The sequence below is a fragment of the Candoia aspera genome, chromosome 5 (assembly GCF_035149785.1).
Source record: "Candoia aspera isolate rCanAsp1 chromosome 5, rCanAsp1.hap2, whole genome shotgun sequence".
Taxonomy (NCBI): Eukaryota; Metazoa; Chordata; class Lepidosauria; order Squamata; family Boidae; genus Candoia; species Candoia aspera.
In genome coordinates this window covers 63,523,061-63,545,540 of record NC_086157.1, presented here as the reverse complement: position 1 = coordinate 63,545,540, position 22,480 = coordinate 63,523,061, and the positions used below count along the sequence as shown (strand labels likewise).

At 36.9% G+C, this 22,480-nt stretch overlaps 1 protein-coding gene across 3 annotated transcripts in view; it reads left to right on the top strand.

The window, feature by feature from the left end:
- Positions 1 to 22,480, top strand: part of HUNK (hormonally up-regulated Neu-associated kinase) — a 50,907-nt gene that overhangs the window by 8,711 nt on the left and 19,716 nt on the right. For all 3 annotated transcript variants that reach the window (XM_063305438.1, XM_063305437.1, XM_063305436.1), the window contains exons 2-5: positions 12,543 to 12,835; positions 15,800 to 15,855; positions 17,254 to 17,389; positions 18,948 to 19,075. In XM_063305438.1, the coding sequence (XP_063161508.1) occupies positions 12,543 to 12,835; positions 15,800 to 15,855; positions 17,254 to 17,389; positions 18,948 to 19,075 (613 nt within the window). The remainder of the gene's footprint in view (positions 1 to 12,542; positions 12,836 to 15,799; positions 15,856 to 17,253; positions 17,390 to 18,947; positions 19,076 to 22,480) is intronic.

Genomic DNA, 22,480 nt, shown 5'->3' with positions numbered 1-22,480 from the left:
TCTTCTTCTTCTTCTTTTTTTTGGTAGCTTCCTGTACATAACTACTTTTCAGTCAATGTTAGTGTCTTTGCGATGGTCTTAAAATGCAAATTTTACATATCATTAAAGAAAAAATGGTCAGAATGTTTCCTCCAGACCCTGTTTAATGCAGGTGGGCAGTTTGGTCACCAGGCTAAATTTCTTCCTTCAGATGATGAATGAGGTGCTTATTTTCATATCAGTCAGAAATCCATTCTGTAACTAAGCTCTCAGATGGGCTCAAATGTGGTTGTTTCTTCCCTTAAATTGAAAATCAAATGTCTAGCTCAGGATCTACGTATTTAGTCTTTCCTTGAGATCCATTAAGAATGAAAAGTTACTCATTAATCCAAAGCTTATAGCTACTTGGGTTAAGAAAAATAATATCCCCATAGTGTTAGACTTTGCAGTAAAGTTCCAAAGAGCAACATCTGCAGGCCCAAGCATTCTGCATTTGAAACAGTAGTACTCTTGTTCCTCTGTTTTTTAAAGGAGGAGATTTCTACTGAAGCAGAACATTCTTAATTTTAGGTTCAACTTATCCAGCAGTTCTATAGTTCTCATCAGAAGCAGAGTTCTTACAAACCTTTGGTGTATTTAAAACAATTCCCTGCTTAACTCTACATGTAACCAGAGAATGTAGGAAAGTATAATTCTGAAGAATAAGTACATAAATATTTTTCTACCCTGCCTGCCCACTCTCACACTCTGTTAGTAGTTTCTGTCACAATGATGGTGAATGGGGAACAAAATATACAGAGGCTTATTCATCTGCTGTTGATTTTTTATTATTCTCCCCATTAATTAAATATGATTAGCTGAAAACTTGAGTGTTGAATATGAGAAAGACAGAACCTTTTTAGCAAATGCGGGGAGGGGTAAGTGGAATATGTGTGAAATACTTATTTGAGTTTTTAAAATAATGTTGTGTTAAATTTCTGAAAAATGTAATATTTCAAGAGCATGTCCTATAAATATACAAAAAAGAATAAGAGCTTTGTTAGCATAGCATGAGGTAATGCATGCCAGAGAATTTTACAAGATTGAATATTTTGGATAAGCCCAGTGCTGCTAATGCAGAATCACCTGTACCTTCTTTGTTAAGAAATCATTTGTTTCCTTGGAAGACTTGTATGGACCAAGCCTATTTTAAATAGTTCTATCCCTCCCAAACCTGATGGCATTCTACATTGTAAATGTTGAGCAAGAAAAATGTTCTTTAATTTTTTTAAGAGATCAATTGATTGTTACTTTAGACTAAATTCTACAAAACTCATATGATTTTTTTAACTGAAATTTTCTATGTGTTCTGCATTAGATTGAGTTGATAAACACATTGCAGCTACCTAATCCTCTTTAGAAAATCTACTTTTAGGTTTACAGGTTTGGAGGTGTTTGACGCATTGCACATCAGTGGAGAGCTCTGCTGTTATATCTTAATGTTTTCTCTCTTTCCCCTTGTAGATTGCTTCTCCCCATAGAGGGCCAATGGTGGAAATATTACAAAGTTAGGTTAAATTGATGCCAGGTGAGATCTTACATGAAAATAACATCTGGTTTCTTGTGTGTGGTTGATTTCTAACAGTTTTATGATGTGCAGGGTTATATACCTGGTCATCATTTATATAGAAATGTCTTTTTAATAAAGCATGCTCTGCACAACATTTTGATTATGGCAAAAGCTCTTTGGAAGGTAGTGGTGTTACACTAGCTGACAGGTTCACTTATTTACTAATCAATCATGAACTGTTGCTAATAATCCTCATAAAATATTTATACTGAGTAAGCTGTTTGTATTATGTTAGGGGAGGAAAAGAACCTTCTTTTATCTTCCTTTCTATAGCTCATGTGGACAAAAGGTACATGAAGGAATTTAGAATCACTTAATGTGCTTAGAATAGACTTTAACATTCAATGACTTAGGATTCACCTGCTTGCCAACTCTCTTTTTCCAATTTACTTAGCCTCAGAGAGGTGCAGTATATGAAGGGAAGATTCCATGGCCTTCCTAGAAATGTGCCTGAATGAGAAGTGGAAGACTATGCAAGCATAGGATCATGCACTTCTTTTTTTTTTTAAGACCAAGAGAGTGTACAATAGAGGGAAAGCAAAATAAGTTTCTTTGACACAAACATTTGTCTCCCCTTTTCCCCTTTTATATTTCTGAGTTACTTTCAGTTCAGAAGGGAAATGATAGAGATAAGCAAGGAAAATAACTCATTTATATGCCTTTCCTATCTCTCAACACTGTCCTTTTTCCTAAACCTGTAGAATGGGGAAAAGGATGACCTCCGGCTGAGCTGGCCAGATGCAACACACATGGCCTGTATGCATTGTCCATCAGATATCTCCTTTACATACCCTCGTCATTTTGGATATGCTTCCTTCACAGCTCTGCAGACAGCTTGATGCCAGAGAACGGTTCTGTAGCAAAGCCATAACATAACAGCTAATAATATCAAAAACTGAAATCTCATTATACACATTATACAATATTTCTCTCATTTATTCTCTCACATGTATTTTTTTCCACCCATAGCTTTTTTCTCTTCATTCCACCAAGCACCCTTTTCATACTAACCATTAGTGAAACTCCACATATTTCCGTGGCCTCTTTCTACATTTTTTTTTCATTCTGTTCCAATCAGTATCCTAATTTTATTTTTGGTCTACTATTCATACCTTCTGTTGAAAGATTAATCTATTTTCTAATACTTTTTCACGTACTACTTTCTCTTCCTTTGGTTATTCTGCATTCACTTGTGGTTCTTTCACTTCCTTTTCTTCCATGTCCATTTTTTTTTCTTAAGATCCACCCTTGACACTACTAAATAATGGTCTGTCCCTCTCATCTACGCATCCTTCAATAATTCTCCTAGTCTTTCTTCATAACCAAATCAGTCATGCTTTTAGATAATTTGTAATTCCAATAGTCCTTCTTCTAAGTGGATACTCACCGAACAACCACCAGTCACAAAACAATCACCTTTCATGGATCACCAGATGACCCAACCTTTCTTCTGTACTTTTGTCTCAGTCCCATCCATCTATTTGTGTTACCCAGCAGATTTTTTTTTCCTAGGTTGCTTTCATTTGGATTGTTGCATATTTTTTCTCAAAACTCGTCCCTTGTTCTTCCATTAATCACTATTCAGTGGAGCATTATGTGAAGCTTTCATTGACCTCTGAATTCCTGTTGTCATATACACAGATACTTAATGATATTTTAGTCCTTTCATTTATAATTAAACTTAGACTTTTAAGTTCCTTCTCTGCATATGTTTTACCAATTCTCTTCCTTCTCTGCATATGTTTTACCAATTCTCTTCCAAAAAATCAGACCATCTTTATTCAGTTCCATACATCCTTCCTCTTTTTCTTAGTTTGACAAATAACATTTATATTTTCTTTCAATTGATTAATTCGTGCCTTTTGCTCTTCTGTAACATTCTAAGTCACAAATGTCCATGTGCCATTGTAGTCACCAGATGGGCCCATAGATATTGACCTCATATGCAGGGTTGTTTTTTACAGATTCAGGATAAGAAAATGGTAAATGTGGATAGTACAGTTGTTTGGACATCCTTTCAGTCAATAGTTTGTAGCACCACATTTGGCAGACAGAACAGCTCCTAATCATTTCTTGTAGCCAGTTAAGAGAGCTTCTATTCATTCTTCATATATTTGTTCTATACACTGCTGTACATTCTTTTTTTCCTCTGTTTAAATTGTTAGATCTTTTTGGAAGAATATAAGAAATAGATAGTACAAACAAAATAATCAAATACAGGTAATGAAATATAGGTGGATAACCAACAAATCTGAAGTAGCATAAAACTGTGTATTCTAATACATCATTAAAAGCTAATGATATTATAAAATATTTCATATCTGTTTTCTAATCAAAACTCACATGTCCCTGAAACTTTAAGCTAAAAGTACTTGGTTAATACTGTTTAAGTAGTTTAAAAAGGACTGTAAATAGTAAGCAATTCATTAGATCAATATAGTACTGTAGATTATACATCAAATTAAGATTCTAAAACCGAATTTTGGATGTGGGACAATTCTGTATATAAAATTGTAGTCCAACAATGCATTCCAATTAAAATTAAATTCTACTTCAGGGTTACTTTTTAAATACGAATTTTTAAATATTGTAGACATCAAGACATAACAATTCTCTCTGAATATAGTATTTGAAGTAAATGTTATATTCTTCCATTGAAATCCCCACTGCTGCATCTCTATGACTGTGTTCAAATTCTGCATCCATTTAATCGTACAGTCTTTTACCTGTTTGCATTCTGAGTCATACTTCATTAGTAATTTATAAATTATGCCTATCAAATATTCAGCATTATGTGTTATAAGATTGTCAAATTCAAACTTCTCATTATTCCCCCTTGTTTCTATAATTCTTTATTTGAAGATACTGGAACCAACTAAGTGTGGAAGAGATCTTATATTTGTCCTGTTTACAATAAAATCTTGCAATCTAAACAAGTTGTCTTTCCACTGAGCAAATCATCTTTGAAAAAGTGGTTATTTGATAAGATAAGAGGGGAGAAATGTGAACTTATTTTTCCTCTATTTATCCCAGACATTCAGTAGATTATTTAATACTGCATGGTCTCTTATAAATCATTTGTTTTGGTATCAACCCAGATATATTTGTGCAACCCTTTTGGGAGACCTACCCCTTCCGTGGAGATAATAAAACTATAGGAAGATACAATCCATCCTGAAAATGATTAAACAGATAACATACAGCCTGAAATCCAGAGTGCTAGATTACCTCATTCTCTTGAATCTTGCAAGTTCTTTAATTTAATCTAGCTTTTTATTGAACCATGTACAATTCATTACTTGTCTGTGCCAGTCATTTAATACCTTATTCTCAATAAAAATGAATCATTTGAAAGAGAAAGTTAGTCTTGGTAAGATGTTCATTTCAACAGCTGCAGTTCTTCCTAACCATGATAGGTTTAATTTTTCCCATCTAGAAATACGTTATATTTTTCTAAGTTGTAGATAATTACAGGTAATCCTCAGTTAACTGCTGCATTTGGGACCAGCAACACTGTCACTAAGCGACACAGTTGTTAATTGAAACGTGACCGCATTGGACTTATGACATCAGTTCTGCTGCAGTTGTTAAGCACAACATCACGTGATCGCAACTTGCAACTTACTGCCAGTTTCTCCATTGACTTTGTTTGTCAGAAGCCGGCTGTGAAGCTCACAAATGGCAATCACATAACTGCGGGATGCTGCATCTGTTGTAAATGTGCCCCAGATGCGAAGTGCCCAAATGGTGATCACATGACCGTGGAGACATTGCAGCAGTTGTAAGTTTGAAGACCTGTCGCAAAGCTACTTTTTCAATGTTGTTGTAAGTTTGAACGGTCTCTAAACAGGGCAGTCGTTAACCAAGGACTACCTGTATTTTTAAATAGATCCTTATTGTTTTTTCTCAAGAAAATTCCTAGATATTTAACCTTAACAGGCAGTATTAAAGCCTGTTATCTGGTACACAAATTGCTTTTCATCCTGTGCCAAATTCCTTGTGAACATTCGAGTTTTCTCTTTATTAATTCAGTAACCCAAAGCCAAACCATATTTTTGTATGTTCCATCAGCGCTGTTGGTGGAGTCTCAAGGCTGAGCAACTGTAAGTACAATATCATCGGCAAATAATTTCAACTTATGTTTTTGTGCAGTTAATTTGGCTCCTAAAATTCCATTTTTTGACATATTTGAATTGCCAGTGGGGCTAGGGCTAATAAAAATAAAAAGCAATAAAGGGGACACCCTTATCTTGTTCCCTTCAGTACAGTACATTGCTGTGAAATATTATAATTGACTACAATTTTTAAAAATAAATGTTCTGTATCCTTAAGAAAAAGTTAGGGCCATGGCCCATTTCTTTCAGAACTGCAAGCATAAAAGCCCATTCTAAATTGTCAAAAGCTTTTTCAGTGTCAAGAAGAATCATGGCCAGTTTTTGTTTCCTTCTGTAAGCAATGCCATTTGTAGGACCCTGCAAATGTCGTCTCTGTTGCAGTGCCTGCCCTCTAGAATGAGATTCCCTCAAGATCTAAACAGTCCCCACCTTGCTGGTATTTCAAAGGGCCTTGAAGACCTAGCTCTTTGCCCAGGCATTTGGTGAGGATAATTGAAGCTTCCTTTTAGCCCAATTGAAGCTTCTGGCAGCCCCATGTACTCTACACATTGTAGTAATTAAGCCATGAGGTGACCAGGGCATGAGTCTTTCCCTTCCAATCAATACCAATGGGAACCAACCTCAGAGAAAACCACTGTAAAATGGTGCCCCCAGTCCTCAACCCATGGAGCCAGCTTAGAAGGATGCCATGTTCAATGGTATTGAAAACTGCTTAAGATCAAGGAGCATAAGGATGGATGTACTGCCACCATTCCAGCTCCACCACAGGTCATACAAGCATGACCAAAGCTTTCTCATTACTAAATCCTAGCCTGAAACCTGACTGAAATGGGGCTTAATAATTTGTTTCCTCCAGGGTTCTCATCAGCTGCAGACTGACCACCTCCTTAGTAATCTTCCCCAAAAAGGGAAGATTGGAGACTGATCGGTAGTTGCCAAAAACTTTTGGGTCAAAGGACGGCCCCTTAAGGAGTACACCACCATCTCTTTCAAGGGCGGAGACACCACTTCTCTGTCAAGGAGGTCAATACCACAACATGGACTCAAACACATGTCACCACCTTGGCCACTTTCATGACCCAGGGAGAGGCCAGATCCAGTAAATAGGTGGGTCAATCTGACATTACAGACAGCCATGTCTACTTTCTTAGGAGTCACCAGCTCAAACTCATCCCAGTTTGTACCACCAGACCATGCCCCAGGCACCTCAGCCTGCTTTGTCCGATCAGTCCAAGGCGAAGCAGGTCTGAGTAACTTTATCTGCCAGATAGCCTGAATAATCTTCACAGTGGCTCAAGAGATATTCCAAAGAGTCCTCCCTACCCAATAGGAACCGGGTGACCCTTAACAGCTGGATGGCTATCAGCAGACAAATACTGGCATTTTGCCACCCTTATCGCCACAAGGTAATCCCTAATATGGGCTCTTACCCATGTCTGGTCATTTCTGCCAATGGTGTACAAGCTCTTAAAGCTGTCATGAAAGAACTCCATGCTTTTTCTCTTCAACCAGATTCTGATAGTCCTTTCAAACTAGTAGTTGCTCATTTGAGTCAGATGGCCATAGTGGAGGTAAAGATGCATTATCATCTTTACCACCACTGAAGACAAATTCAGATAATAACCTTTTTACCAAGCCTGTAAATATTTCAGGGATCAGTTGTGATATTGACTGCAGGGGCAGAGAGGGGAGGGGAGAAAAAGAGACCAGTATCCTGGGAAAATGCTTTGAAATGGATTTCTATGAAAAAAAAATATGGAGGAAGAGGTGGAATTGAGGGATGTACCTGGGATGAGTACACAAGAGGAAGGGGTAGTCTAGAAGGGGAAATGGGGATTGCAGCTAGGCGGCTTCTTGAGTGGATAATCTAGGTCCCATCATGGAGAAACTCAAAAATGTTTATGGAAAGTTATTCTCAAGCTGACAAAATTATTTCAATTATTTCAAATGGCAATTACAGGTAATCCTTGACTTAGAACAGCAATTGGGATGGGAATTTCTGTCGCTAAGTGATGCAGTCGTAAAGCGTGACTGAATCACTTAGTGACAGTAGTCACTGCAGTTCCATTTGCCATTGTTAACCAAATCCCATGGTCATTAGGCAAGGCAACTTCTTGCCAGCTTCCCACAGCCAAGTCTGTGGGGAAGCCAGCAGGAAGTTGCAAGTCCCAGGTGGCTTGCAAGCAGGTAAGTGGCTGCTGCCAGGTGGAGGAGGGCACAAGGAGATGCACAAGGGTGTGAGAAAAGCATGGCAAGGCTCAGGGAGGGTGCACAAGGGTGAGTGAGACACAGCGAGTCTTGGGAAGGGTGAATGGGGGTGTGAGGGTGTGAAGAAGGCACAGTTAGAGTTGGCAAAGGAGGCATGGCAAGGCTTGGGAAGTGTGCACGAAGATGCAAGAGGCGTGAGGGTCAGGGAAGGTGTGAGGGAGGTGTGCTGAGGGTTGGGGTGGGTGCATGGGTGGGTGAGACTTTCCCCACGACTTGCGACCTTCCCTGCCAGCTTCTCCATTTGACTTTCTGGGGAAGCCAGCAGGGAAGGTCGTAAATGGCTATCAGGTGATCGCAGGGCGCTGCAACTAGTAGTAAGTGTGAGCTGGTTACCAAGTGCCCAGATCATGATCACATGACTGCAGGGGTGTTGGGAGAGCTGAAACTCTGGGGACCAGTTGTAACCGTTCAGTGCTGTTGTAACTTCAGTTGCTGAATGAATGGTCGCAAGTTGAGGACTATCTGTATATTGATTTACCTTCCTGTCAGACATACTTCCGTATCCTTGTCTCATCTAGCCAGCGTTGAAGCATTCCCATGGATGAGCCAGATGTTGGTATGAGTAATAAGTTACATTGCTTTTTTAAGTCAATTTCAAACAAGTGGCAGGAAAGCAGTAACTGCTGTCTTCCAGGCCAGGGCTACGTGTTCCTCCACCTGCTTTTTCCTATTGAGTATGATTCTCTTCCTTTCATTGCCTTACTTGTGATAATTCCCATAACTGAAGAGAGATACAGGCTTTTAGATTTACAGGTTTGGAGCCCAACACGCATGAGAAATGTTTTGGCACCATTCCTCTGAAAAATTGTTTCTGGGACTCACTAGTTTTCTTCAGACCATGGAGAGACTCCGTTACGTTTCATGCTGTTCCATACTTAGAGCGACATTAAAGCATTTCCCCCATAAATGCTATCCACGCTTGAATCTTGGTCAAGGGTTCCAATATGCACTGCTGGGCATGACAGTAGCAAGCCAGTCTTCTGTAATCCTCCAGCTTCAAATTGTCCACACTGGGAAACAATATGTTGTATTTATAAAAGGAGTTGCTTTTTATTCATGCATATTAAAATATACTTTAACAAGAAGGTTATTAAGACTTTTTCAGGATAAGTTTTAAATATACTTTTAGACTCATACAGAACTTTGTGCTTTTTATAAAATGACCTGTTTTCAGTAATTTGTATGTCAGTGTAATTTGCAGTGAACTTGTGCCTGCTTTTTAAAGTCCTTTCTCAGTGTAATTACAGAAACCAGTGTTTTGTTTCTCACCAGCAAGCTATTTTACAAACACCATGACTTGAGTTTTTTATTGGAACTAAAAATAAGTTAGGGATAATGAATGTAAGGAAAAGACAGTTCTGACAGTATAAGGAACAAGAACAACACTCCAAATAAGACAAGCTCTTTCATTTCAGGATTGGTTTTCCCCTACCCACTTGAACTTTATTACAAATGGTGAGCAAATTAATTAGCTGTATGCATTCCTCCTTAGTAACAAAAGTGCTACTTTTAACTTCTGTTGTTTGATACCGAAGAAAGAAGCAATTGTGCATACGTAGCAGTTGATAGTTATGGTCAAAATATAGTAATAAGACATGACCACATGTTTGAAAGCTCCATTTCTATTGAAGTGGAGATATTAAATTGGACATCTAGAAAAACCATCTAAGTACCATTTATAAAACTTGAAAGGGGAAAAACATGCCTACATTCTGAACTAACCATATTCAAGCATAGATTTGCTTCCATATATATATATATATACGCGCACACACACACACACACATACATATATCTTTGACTTTCATTACAACTGAGATATTTAATAATTTTATTTTGTAGCCATTTTAGTTCAAAGAATTGTCATCTGTTTAAAGAAAAGGGGGAAATGATGTATTTATCTGAAAGAAACATGGATCCTTAGTTTAAGACAATCCTGCAAAACAAGAGTAGACAAAAAATTCACCAGTTTCTATTACCATATTCACACCCAACTAAGATGACACCAGGTTGAAGAAGGCAGTTTTCTAAATTTGCAGTCTGAATAATTTAATAAAGTGGAGACTATTAAGTTTGGAGGAGACATGATTCACAAAACTTTTCAAATAATATTTGTTTTTCTTCCTGTGGTGTTTCCCATGACTGAAAGACAATGTACTCTTTCTGGTTCCTCCTACAAATCTACTTCTTCCTCCTGACAACAAAGAACAGCCAGTATGCATAAATTAATTTACTTTCAGCAGATTAAACCCTAAGAATAGTTTCTTTAAATGTGTGATGCTCATCTTCAAAAGCATATGCAGGGCCAATTTCTTTGGTTGAGGTACGGTAGAGTCACATGATAGTTAACCATGCGGAACTGCTTCAAACTCTTTTTGTGGTAGAGCTACTGCATGTTTAAATAGCCACCTTGAGGTTTAATATTATCAGTTATCTGGACCATCTTCTGTTTAATACATGCATAGAAGTTCTGATTTTCTATAATTTTGTAGAATTATAAAAATTCAGCTTGTTGAAACAATGTTAATGCACTAGCATGTTGCCTGATTACATCATGGAACAACTTTATGTGCATTACTTTGATTTTTTCATTAAAAGTGAAGCTATTTGCTGTATTGCTCATTCTTTAGGTCTTGTCAGAGAACCAACTTGTTGCCGCTTGCCTAGTACTGTTCCCCCTCCCCGCCATCCCATCCAGGCAACTTTTCATTCTGGATCTGCAGAGATATATCATTCATTCCCAAGCACAGGACACTGGTTGGAAGATGAGTTCAGGCTGCACTGGTATCAACAACTCTTATACTTTATCCCAGAAGCAGTTTCCAAGAACTATTTTCTGGTGTAGATTAATACTTACTTTCATTACTTTGGCAAGTTGTTTCTTAGAGGTAATCAGAATGTTAGTCACTGGTAGAAGCAATTCATAGAAGAGACAACAATGGACTTCTTGCCAGGTTGTGAAAGTGAAAGGTCCCCTGTGCAAGCACCGAGTCATGTCTGATCCTTTGGAGGGATGCTGCTTTCACAATGTTTTCTTGGCAGACTATAGCGGGGTTGTTTGCCATTGCCTTCCCCAGTCGTCACCTTCCCCAGCAAGCTGGGTACTCGTTTTCCCCAGCAAGCTGGGTACTCGACCTCGGAAGGATGGAAGGCTGAGTCGACCTGAGCTGGCTACTCGAGAGAGAATCCAGCTTCCACTGGGATCGAACTGGGGACATGGGAAGAGTTTCAGTTGCAATACTGCCGCCTACCACTCTGCGCCACACGAGGCTTTGTTATTGCCAGGTTACATTTATGTAAATAAGATTACTGCTATTGAAGTTAAAGATAGTTTAAATTCTGTCCTCTGTCCTGCCGCTTTATCACTTCCCTGCCTCAGATTGTTCTAACAGAGTTTGTATATCCCATGAAGGTTTACAATTTAGAGTGCTTCTTACTCTGCTTTGGACCTGGATGCTTAAGTGGTGGCTGTAGCTAGAAGTGCCCTTATGCTGTATAATCTGGTACATCAGTTGTGCCATAGGTATTCAAGATGTCCATAACAATAGAGATCTTGGCAATGCTATGTTAGTTTATTGCAGTTTATGCTACATGAGCTTTGAAGACCCTTCAGATATTGCCATTTTCCCAAAGAGTAGCAGTGAGAATCCTGGTATACTCTTGCTTGTGATACGTATTATACATACAGTATAATAATATACATATTATACATATGATAAATTATTAGTTGGTTTCTAGGAACAATTTGAAATGTTATTGATGATCTTTTTAAAATCTGACTTAGGTCCAGGATGTTTTACTGACCACTTACTCTCATAAACTTTTAAACACCATTGTATCTGTGACCTGATTTCTGGCAGACAGGCATTGGTCTCTGACCTGTGTATACTGGAAGGTTGGTTAATGGGGTGAGAAAAAGCTTTCTCCGTGCCTGTACCTAAATTGTGGAACACTTTGCTCTGAAAGATTTAGTTGAACACCCCTCTTTTTCTGATCCTCTAAATGAGAACAGTCTTTCTGTTCAGACAAGTGTTTTTTTTATTGAAAGGGATTAAAAGAATCATGTTTTGAGTGTACTATATTTTTGTTATTGTTGACAATCTGATTCTTTTCAGTAGTTATTTATCTAATAATACCATTTCTGACTTGTACATAAATGATGACCATTTATGGTATACATTTTTATATAAGCAAACATGTTTTTCATAAACCAATTGGTTTTTGCTAAACAAATTACTATATATTTTGTATAAACAGTTATCTCTCAGTAATACTTAGATGAGTATTACAGGATGGGATAATTTGCAATAGATACAAATCTGTGGGTGCTTTCCAGGGAAAAAAGAAAATGGAGTTTGTATCTAGAAGCAGGTAAAATGCATCATTCAAAAACTAGTACTTTTGTCCTATAGTTTTAGTTCTTTCATGACGTGAGGATGGGATGAACATTAGAATTAAATAATTAAATTGAAATACAATGTTTTCCCCTGTATTTTTCTATTGTTAATTAAGAAAATGCCATAATTTAAAACTGTTTTAAAAAACGATGTCAATTTTTTGTTTCTTACTAGGTGGCAGTGAAGGTTATTGATAAGAAAAGAGCCAAAAAAGACACCTATGTCACCAAGAATCTGAGGCGGGAAGGCCAGATCCAGCAAATGATTCGTCATCCTAACATTGCTCAGCTGCTGGATATCTTGGAAACTGAAAATAGTTACTACCTTGTCATGGAACTATGCCCAGGAGGCAACTTAATGCACAAAATATATGAGAAGAAGAGGTTGGAAGAGCATGAAGCACGCAAATATATCCGGCAGCTTATATTAGCAGTTGAACATCTACATCGGGCAGGGGTTGTTCACAGGTAAGGTACTTTTAAGATCATCGCATGCTGATACCCTCCAGATGTATTGGGATTGCAACTCTCAGAATTCCAACCCAGCATGGCTATTTTTTACCGCTCTTCATCGTATTTGTTTCAGGTCCTATTGTTGATGACCATGGTAAAACTCAATGAGATGAGAAAATATTTGTAATGAAAAATAAGGTATTGTATAAATCAAACAAAAGGAATCCTGCAAGCTATTTTCTTTTCTTCTTTTGTTCTAGAAAATTTTGTTTTCGTTTTTTTTAATCTGATTTATCTACACATATGAATAGTATGCCTTGCACCCACTTGAGGGTTTTTAAAAAAAAAACTTAATTCTAGGAATTAAGAAGATATTCCAATTTGAACTGCAGATTTTAATTTTTCTTTCTCAGCAAGGCCTTGGCTGCTGCCTCCTACTACGCTGTGTCCATGAATAGAAAAAAGCTCCCATTGTTACCAATGTCTCCAAAATGAAATCTCAGTCTGCAAGCTACCACAGTTGAAGGCTGTGGCTGCCTGATAGCCAACTTCACCAGAATCCCACAGTCTTCTGGAGGTGGAAGGGGCAGGATCAGTATTTCAGAGCTGTGGTGCAGTGGGCTAAATTATTCATGTCAGCAAGTCATAATGAAAATTGTTTATGGTATAGCATGCTTACCATGTTTCTGTTAGATAGCATATAACATTAAATTATAGTTTAGTGTTGAGTGCAAACCAGAGTAACATGAATTAGCCTTTCTATGAAATGACACAGACTTAGAATTCCAGTGGAGCTGAAGCTTCACGTAGGTTTCAAGGATATGTTGTTTCCAAGCACTATGGTAGGAAAGGGCATTATTACTCAGGTGTTGTTGGACTCCTAACTCCAATCAGATATTGTCACAGGTTACCAGGTAAATAGTGACAGATGATGAGAGTTTGAATCACACTGTAGGGGCACAAGATGTTTGCCTGAATTAGCAGTAGTTAAATTAAGCACACAAATGCAGTTGTGTGTAATTTAACCCCTATTTGCCTAAGCAATTTGTCAGAGGGACATTTTGAAATCGAATTGCCAGTTCACAGATTACACTGAAAATGCTACCAATCTGTATGTATTTGTGTTGCCCTAATGGGAAGCATGTAGACCTTGATTTCATGAAATATTTCATGAAATACTCAGACAGATTCTGAGAATCTCTGCTTAAAGTGCATACTTTATTGACAAAGACTGTTACAAAGGCTCTGCCTATAAAGCTTTGGAATGTGATTGAGCACTAGCAAAAAGTGCAGATTCAAGTTTGATCGAATTTATTTTCTCTGTCTCTGGCAGAAGAAAACAATCCTGAAATATCTTTTCAGAAGGTATTTCAACAAACCTTCATATTGTAAAAATCAGGATGAATATTTTAAGTTTCTAAAGGAAATATGAACAACAAAGATAACAAAGCTGAAGTCTTGATGTAGCATCTCACAGGAAATTCGCAAGAACTTTTAAAGTAATTTTAAAACTAATTCAATCATATTCAGTGCATTACTGTCAGAATGTCAAGGAAAGGAATTTAATAATGTTCCAGTAGCAAAGACTGCTTCCTGTGTATGTTTTCCACTGTTTCTTTAATTGAGGAGTTAGATACATATTATCTTCTCAGACTTAATTATTCAGATTACTACCAGAGTTTTGAGAAATAGGACAATGTACAAGGAGTTCAGTCTTTTGCTTGTTGAGACTTGAGTTGGATATGGGGCATAAAATTTAGTACTGTTCATGAAATGACTTTAGGATCTCTGGCAGTAGCATTTTAAGTACAGGTAGTCCTCACTTGCCAACCACTCATTCAGCGACAGTTCAAAGTTAAGATGGTGCTGAAAAAGATTTATGACTGTTCCTTGAAGTTGCAGCCATCGCAGCATCCCCACAGTCACAGATTGGGATTTGGGTGCTTGGTAGCTGGCGCGCATTTATGGCTGTCACAGTGTGCAGTCACATGGTTGCCATTCGTGACCTTCACAGCTGGCTTCTGACAAGCAAAGTCAGTGGGGAATCCGGAAGAAAGCTGCAAGTTGAGGTCATGTGCATTGCGCTTAACAACGATCATGGCATCCATTTCTTATTTCTTGAAGTAATTTAGAGCAATACGACTGCTAGAATCACATTCATATCAGAAGTCTTGAAGAATAACTTTTAAAAAAAAATCCGAAGTTAGCTTTGCTTCTGGTTATTAATATTTGGATCCACTAACTTTTGAGGTCACACATAACCTAAACTTTCAGTCTGAAGCCAATTAGCCTCTTCGTTCACACTTTTTCATTTATATTATGGCAGTACATGAATTCAAGTAAAAGCAGGTATTGGTCATCTTTTTCTAGCATTTCTGGGGAGAATAAAACATACAGTGAGGAGGTAGCAGTGCAAATTAATGGAATATGCCTCTAACATAGGGACGGAGCCTAGAGGCCCTGGAAGGTATAGAAAACATGCTTTGGGGGACAGCATGGAACCCTGGGTCTCAGATTGACCACTCTCAATAGAGAGATACAATAAACAGGATATTTGATTCATAATTGATCTTTTGAATGGTTTATGTTAAGGCTGAAATATTTTTTTCTTTATAAAAATTTTATGGGGATGCATTCTTTGTTAAGATACTGTACATGTTTGTTTTTATGACATTAGCATGACTTCATAACAGTACAGGGTAGGTCAAATGAAGTGGAAGAACAGCCTGATGAATTGTGCTGCAAGTCCTGTTTTAGACATGTGCTTGAGCTGCTCAATTTCAAAATAACAGATCATACTTTATGATCTATTTTTGCATTTTTATGAAAATATTTCCAAATGTATTTTTATTTCATATTTATATAAAAACAAAGATTATACCAATTTGAACAAAAAGATAATCACTATTGTTAATGAAATTTGAAAATATTGAAAGCTCAATTGTTTAAAGTCTCATTTTATATCTTTGTATATTGCAGAGATCTGAAGATAGAAAATCTTTTGCTAGATGAAGACAACAATATCAAGCTTATTGGTATGAAAGTCTTGTAATAATTATAGTCCTCAGTCACTAATCAGCATTTTTGTCATAAATTAATGCAGCACCTGGGTTTTAAAGAAATTAAACTTTTACTATTTGATTATGCGTAATTCAATCTTTCTTCACATACAGAAAAACAATAAATAAGAAAAATCTTTTGTGAAACCAGTCAGACCCTTCTTCTAAAGCATGCTGAATGTTTTGAGAAGTAGAATAAACATCTACCTTTGCCAGCTGGCTTCCTATTTTGAGAGATTTCAGTGGCTTAGAGGGTCTTTTTGATGCTGCAATCAAATGGGGTCCTTGTTCACATAGTATGAGGCAAAAGTTAGTGCACAATCAATGTTTGTCTGCAAAATTAGACAAGTGGGTTGAGAGAACACAATGGTTTATTGATTGTACCTCTGTCTCTAAACTGCAGTGTTTGCACTGATCATCCACATTCTACAGAAATCATAGATGAGTCATTTTCTATTTCTATCTATCTATCTATCTATCTATCTATCTATCTATCTATTTTCTGTCTGTGTAAAACTCCCATTAATGCTAGTTGTGGGTATTGAAATATTCCCCTTATAAGAGCATATGCTTATGGATTTAATTCTGCTGAGCCTGCTCATTTTGTAGCAACAGTGAATGTGAATGCAAAGATAAAACAGAGGCATTACTACCTCTTATTAGGCCAGAAAATCTATCTGTGGAACATAGCTTTGTCTGACATGGCTTAAGGGCACTTATGAGATGACAGTTCGGCTAAATAGCTTTGGGAAAAGGACATCAATTTGGGAAAGACCTATTTGACGTTTGTATGTAAGAAGTAGCGTTTAAGAGTGCATTGAAAAATACATCTATCATCATCAGCCAACCAGCAACTTAGTGTAAAGGCTAGGTGAGAGCAGAAGTATTTTAAAGTTGTATTAATAACATCTCATAGCTTTTGTTCTTGTAATTGGTTTTGATTACTTTATTCTAGCAGAATAGAGTGCACTGCTACTGTTTCACAGATGCAAGGAAACCAGAATTATACCCTGGGAAGGTATTCTAGGAAGTTATGCTCAGGAAACCCCTTGTGCTTTTGGAACTTTATTTCCATTTCTTGTATAATTTAAGAAAGCAGCATTCAGATCACAACCCCTGCAACACACCTTTACATCTAACCAGGTGCTCTATAGATACAATGGACTACAAAAGCCATGCTAGCTAGGAATGATGGTAATTGCAATCGATCATATCTTAAAAGGGCCAGTTGAAAAAAGTGTCTGCTTTAACTAAAACCAGATTTTTAAAAAGAAAAATAAAATCATGTGATGGTAGTAAATGATAAAATATTTAGAGACCAGTCTTTCCAGTGCAGAGTTACTGTATTTGTCTGTTCTTTGTTTTTCCTCACAGACTTTGGCTTGAGCAATTGTGCAAGCATCCTGGGTTACACTGATCCATTCAGCACACAATGTGGCAGTCCAGCTTATGCAGCACCAGAGCTTCTTGCAAGGAAGAAATATGGTCCCAAAATAGATGTTTGGTCTATGTGAGTCAATGTAATTTAAAAGCAGCATATTCTGTCTCCGTGTCGTGTTTGTCTTTTATGCTAGCAAGAATAAAAAAGTTCTTTTTAGAGTTGGACATTTTTACAAAATACCCCACTTTGAAGATGGATAACTGATTTTGTTAGCGTTGGCATAGTTTTGCTTGTTCTGAGAGTCATCTAAACATAGGATACTGTAGTCCATCTCTTAAGTCAGAGTTCGATAAACTGAAGTTCCAAGGGAGTCCACTATCCCTTTGGCCCTTGAGCTCCAGCCACTCTTGCCAAAAGCCAGCACTCTTTCCCACCATTTTGAGATGGAAAACATATAAAAGCTGTAGTATAAGTCCTCAAATAGGCCTAATATAATTTTAAAAACAAAGAAGAAAGCTCCCTTCCAAATCTAAAGCAAAAAGAAAAAACACAAAAAGTCTTGGTCCCTAGACACATGCCTGATATGGCACTGTTGTTGTCCCATCTCTTATGGCCCTTGCCATTCCCCCCCCACACCCAATATTAAAGTTCTCTACCTGTATCTTAATTTACTTAATGTATGTACCTAATGTCCAGCCGATCAAAAAGCCAGGGCTCTATGTTCAAGGCACTGTTTCAGAAGCAAGAAAAGTATTTACTAAAGAAACGTAGAGAAAAGTGATTTATTTTTATGGAAAGTGAGATAAAGTCTTCAGTTTCCAAAGTATGAAAATTATAGAATCCAGCATCCAAGAGAATAACAATAGGTTAGTGAATGTATTTCAGGAAACTTTGTTCCTGTTTTGTCTGTATATATGAATTTCAGTAATGTCAAAGCATTTATTGCTGTTACCACTAGCAATCACCCCTGTCCCTTTTCTCTGACCAGAAAAAGCATTATAAATGATCAGGGTCTGAATTGCTGCTGGTGGTTGCATTGTAAGATTGTTCCTAAAGCAGCTGAGGGAGTATGTGTGCAGACTGATTCACCCATCAATTACGCTGTGGTTTATTTTTATTGTGGTTTCTAAACAATTCAGAATGACTTAGTTCACACATAATATTAAGCCAGGAAGTAGGTTTTACAGACTTCACTAAGTGTTCCCATCAGTCAAAGCAACATACCGATTTAATGGGCAGGGTGAATCCAACCAAAAAGAAGGCCTCAGATGCAATTGCCATGTGAAAAGAAATTGCACAAGTGATATGGCCACCTAGCAGTTTCATTTTTGCAATCCAGGTGAAAGCAATGTTACAGTTCCTGTTGGAAGAGATCATAAAGCAGGACTGAGCATCTACTTTGCATATATATATGTTTCCAGGGTCAGTCACTGATGTTTCCACTTAGTAGGATCTCAAGAGGTAGGACAGGGAAAGACCCCTGTCTGTGATGACTTTAAGAGTTACTGCCAATCACAGGAGATCATGGTAGGTTAAATAGACCAAGAATGTCTTAATATGTTATTTTATATTCCATAAGTAATAGCTGCTTGCTGCTAAACCTAATCTCTTCTTTGCATCCTTTGTCCAATTTCCAGTAGAACAATTTGCTTGTCTAATTGTTTTCTCCACCACTTTAATTTTGCAGTGGTGTGAATATGTATGCAATGCTGACTGGGACACTGCCATTTACTGTTGAGCCATTTAGTCTGAGAGCTTTGTACCAGAAGATGGTAGACAAAGAAATGAATCCATATCCTACTCAGCTTTCCACAGGTAAATGTATTTAAGTGCTGCTGAATTTTTTTAGCTCCTATTACTGTACTCTCATAATTAAGGGTAGGCACTGCACTGTTAATTGCTTGTGTACAAGGGTTTGGACAGAATTCTAGTGGATTTGCTAAAGAACTTGCTCCAGTGCAACTGAGCACTTCAGGTTTTATTTTTTATCACGTATTAAAGGACCTTACTGTTTTTCCATAGAACAGGGCTGCCCAAGAGTAAATTCTACTGATTTTAGTGGGACTTATTCCAGCCTCATATCTAAAAATCACTCATGCCAAACCACCATAGAAGTATAAAAATATTATTTTATCTTTTTCTGTGGTAGACCAAGCCTTGTGGAAATTTCCTTTCTTTAGTTTTCACATACATTTAGAGGTAATAAATAGAAATAATATATCTGTGATTAAACTCTGTTTGCACATTCCTAAATATTTGTTTTTTTATGATGTTGAGCTTTAGATGTATCTCATCTGCAGCAGGAAAATGAAGTAAGGATTGGAAATGTCTCTGAAAGGTTGTTAGGCCACCAGAGTTTAGTTTTACTATATTTCCACCTTCTTTTTGGAGCTTGCTTCCTTCTTGTTTGAAATTGCTAGAACTGAAGATGCATCTACCATAGATTCATTCTTACAAAGTAGCTACTTGTATCCTATTGAAAAGGAACAGTAATATATAAGTGTATATGGCTCATAAGCCTACTTCACAATTCACATAATTGTTGGCATTTGCAAGCATTGATTATATATAACAAATATTTGTACATAATTTTCCAGAATTGTAATGCATCTTACAGAATGCTAGATACAAATAGAAGGGGTATTAACAAGTTAGATCATTGTTAAAATTAGGTCATTTTCTCAGCAGTGATTTTTAGCATCTTACAATATCATCCAGCTATTGTGGCTTGATATAACAGTAATTAAGACAAGATTTATAGTCATAACAATGGCTGGGTGATACTAGAAGACACTATAAATCATTCATTAGGAAATGCACAGTCCTACTGTCTGAGAAGGAGATGGGAGAAAAAAATAAAGCAGCAACATGAGATTCAAGGTTTGGTGGAAGGAATAACTTCTACATGCTGTGAGGTAGTGAGTCCCCAAGAAAAGAATGAGCAAGAAGAGGAAAGAATAACTTTGTTAGTAGGCTGTTGATACTTTTCTGCTTAATGTCCGGTTTATCCAACTATATCCATATTCTTCCTGTGTCACCAACTCAATCTTGGATTGCAGAGGTAAATTTATAAGTGCTTTAGTTGCCATATGTTAGAAAAATTGCTTAGTGTTGACCAACATGACTACAAGTGATTTGTAAGGTCAGTAAGCTCCAGGTGGCTTGATTATGGACTGCCAATATAAGATCAGGCCCCAGCTGATTCACTTGAGATTGCAGCTGTGAGCTAAAGGACAGCTTTTGTTCAACTTCCTGGTATCATGAGCCTCCAGAATGTTGGTGTGGGGAATGAAGTGCTGTTGGAGGTTCTGGTTTGAAAGCTCTGATGCTTCATAGGTGGAAAAGCATCAGAAGAATTCTTAAAATTCGTACACACCAAATACACAGTTCTTTATGTAAATATCCTTGTGCATCATATGTGACACAAACTGGATAATATCCAGGTCAGCAGAAATAAAGATTCCTGCAGGATGTTCAGAACAGATGTAATATTGCACAGATAGTATCTAATCCTGATTTATTGGACAGTGTCCTTGTTTCTTCTTGTCCTTGATCTATTGTGGAACATGAACACATATTTCCTTTTCCTGATTTCATGTGGAAAATCTTTGACATCATTGTCTGGCATGATAGTGATTAAGAGAGTCCACTTGCACAGTTGTGAGAGAATGGGGTGACCATATGGCTATAAATGATATCTTTTTAAAGACAAATTTCATCCTTTTTTGTTACAGATAGAGAACAAAATTCTGCAGATTGTTGCACCTTATTCATACATGTAAAATGCAGAAATACAGTAGATACAGTTCTGTCCCTTTTAGTTGGATTGGTATTCTTAAGAGCAGAATACTGTTGTCATGTTTTCCAAGCATTTACCATGGAGCTTATCCAGTATTATTTTGGCACTGAATTCAGACGTTTTCTCTAGTCATCAGTGAATGGACCAGATGGGCCACTTACACAATTGCAAGTGGTGGCTCTTCTGATAAAAGATACATGAAGTAGAAATTAATTATAATGCCAAGTGCAGTGCCTCATTAATTTATTGCTGAGTATCTGTTTAAATTATTAGGATTGTACAGACAACAGATTTATCTCCCTGGATTTGGAGATCTCAGTCTTAGAATTTGTGCTGCTGAGTAGATACTGAGTAGATTTTTTAAAAAAAAATTAAAGAGATACATGGTCCTTTCAAGACTGGCTTTCCTGACTCTCTAAATCATTAAAAAGAGAACTATATCACTGATTTTAAGTTTTAAAGAGCAATAAAATAACATTTTTATTTTTTTTAAAGGAGCCAATGTGAAACAATGTTTAAGGTGATGGACTAGGACCTGGGAGACCCAAGTTTAAATCCACCCTTAACTGTGGAAACTCATTGGGTACTTTGGAAAAATGGTCCAATCTATCTCAAGGAGAGGGAGGGATATGTGTGCTGCCTTGAGTGGTGTTTTGAAATTCCAAAGGAAAGGTGAGGGATAAAACTAACAATAAATCAAAGTTGTTAATTTCCTGACAATATAAAAAGTTCACATAAACAAAGAATCATTATTTTTAAAAAAGCTTTTTTTATTAACTAAATACAAAAAGCTACAGAAAAAGAACACAAAATTATAAAAGAAGGAAAAAACAAACATACAAAACATATTTACAGACATATCAATAAATTGAAGCCATAATTCATTGCTGTCATCCATGGTGAATCTATATTAATGCTGAATAGTTGAAGGCATATGTTTGTGTTTCTGATGCTGAACAATACGTCTTTTGATTGTGAGTTCATTTTCTCTGTCCAGAAGACAACTCCCATGTGACTGAGTTAGAATATAAACACCTAAGAAAAAATAATTCTCAAAGTTGAGTTAATATATTTGCTTCATACTGTACCTAAATGGAACAATATATTTAAATAAAGTGTTAGTTTAACTGCATCTCCAACAACATAAATGCAATAAGGTCATTTCTAAAAGGATTGTCATTATCAATCATACTGATACTTTTACAGTATTCTTATTTATTAAAAATACTGAATTTAGTATTTCAGCTTTAAATTCATATTTAAAACCTTAAAATAGCATAAAAAGTGGATAATTAGGCACTGATACAGCAATCGGAGTCCAAATCCTTTCATGGCAATATTTATTAACTAGACTAAGGTGCAAGACTTGAGTTGATACGTTATACTGAACAATAAAGTGATTTGTTTGGCTTTGCCTTAAT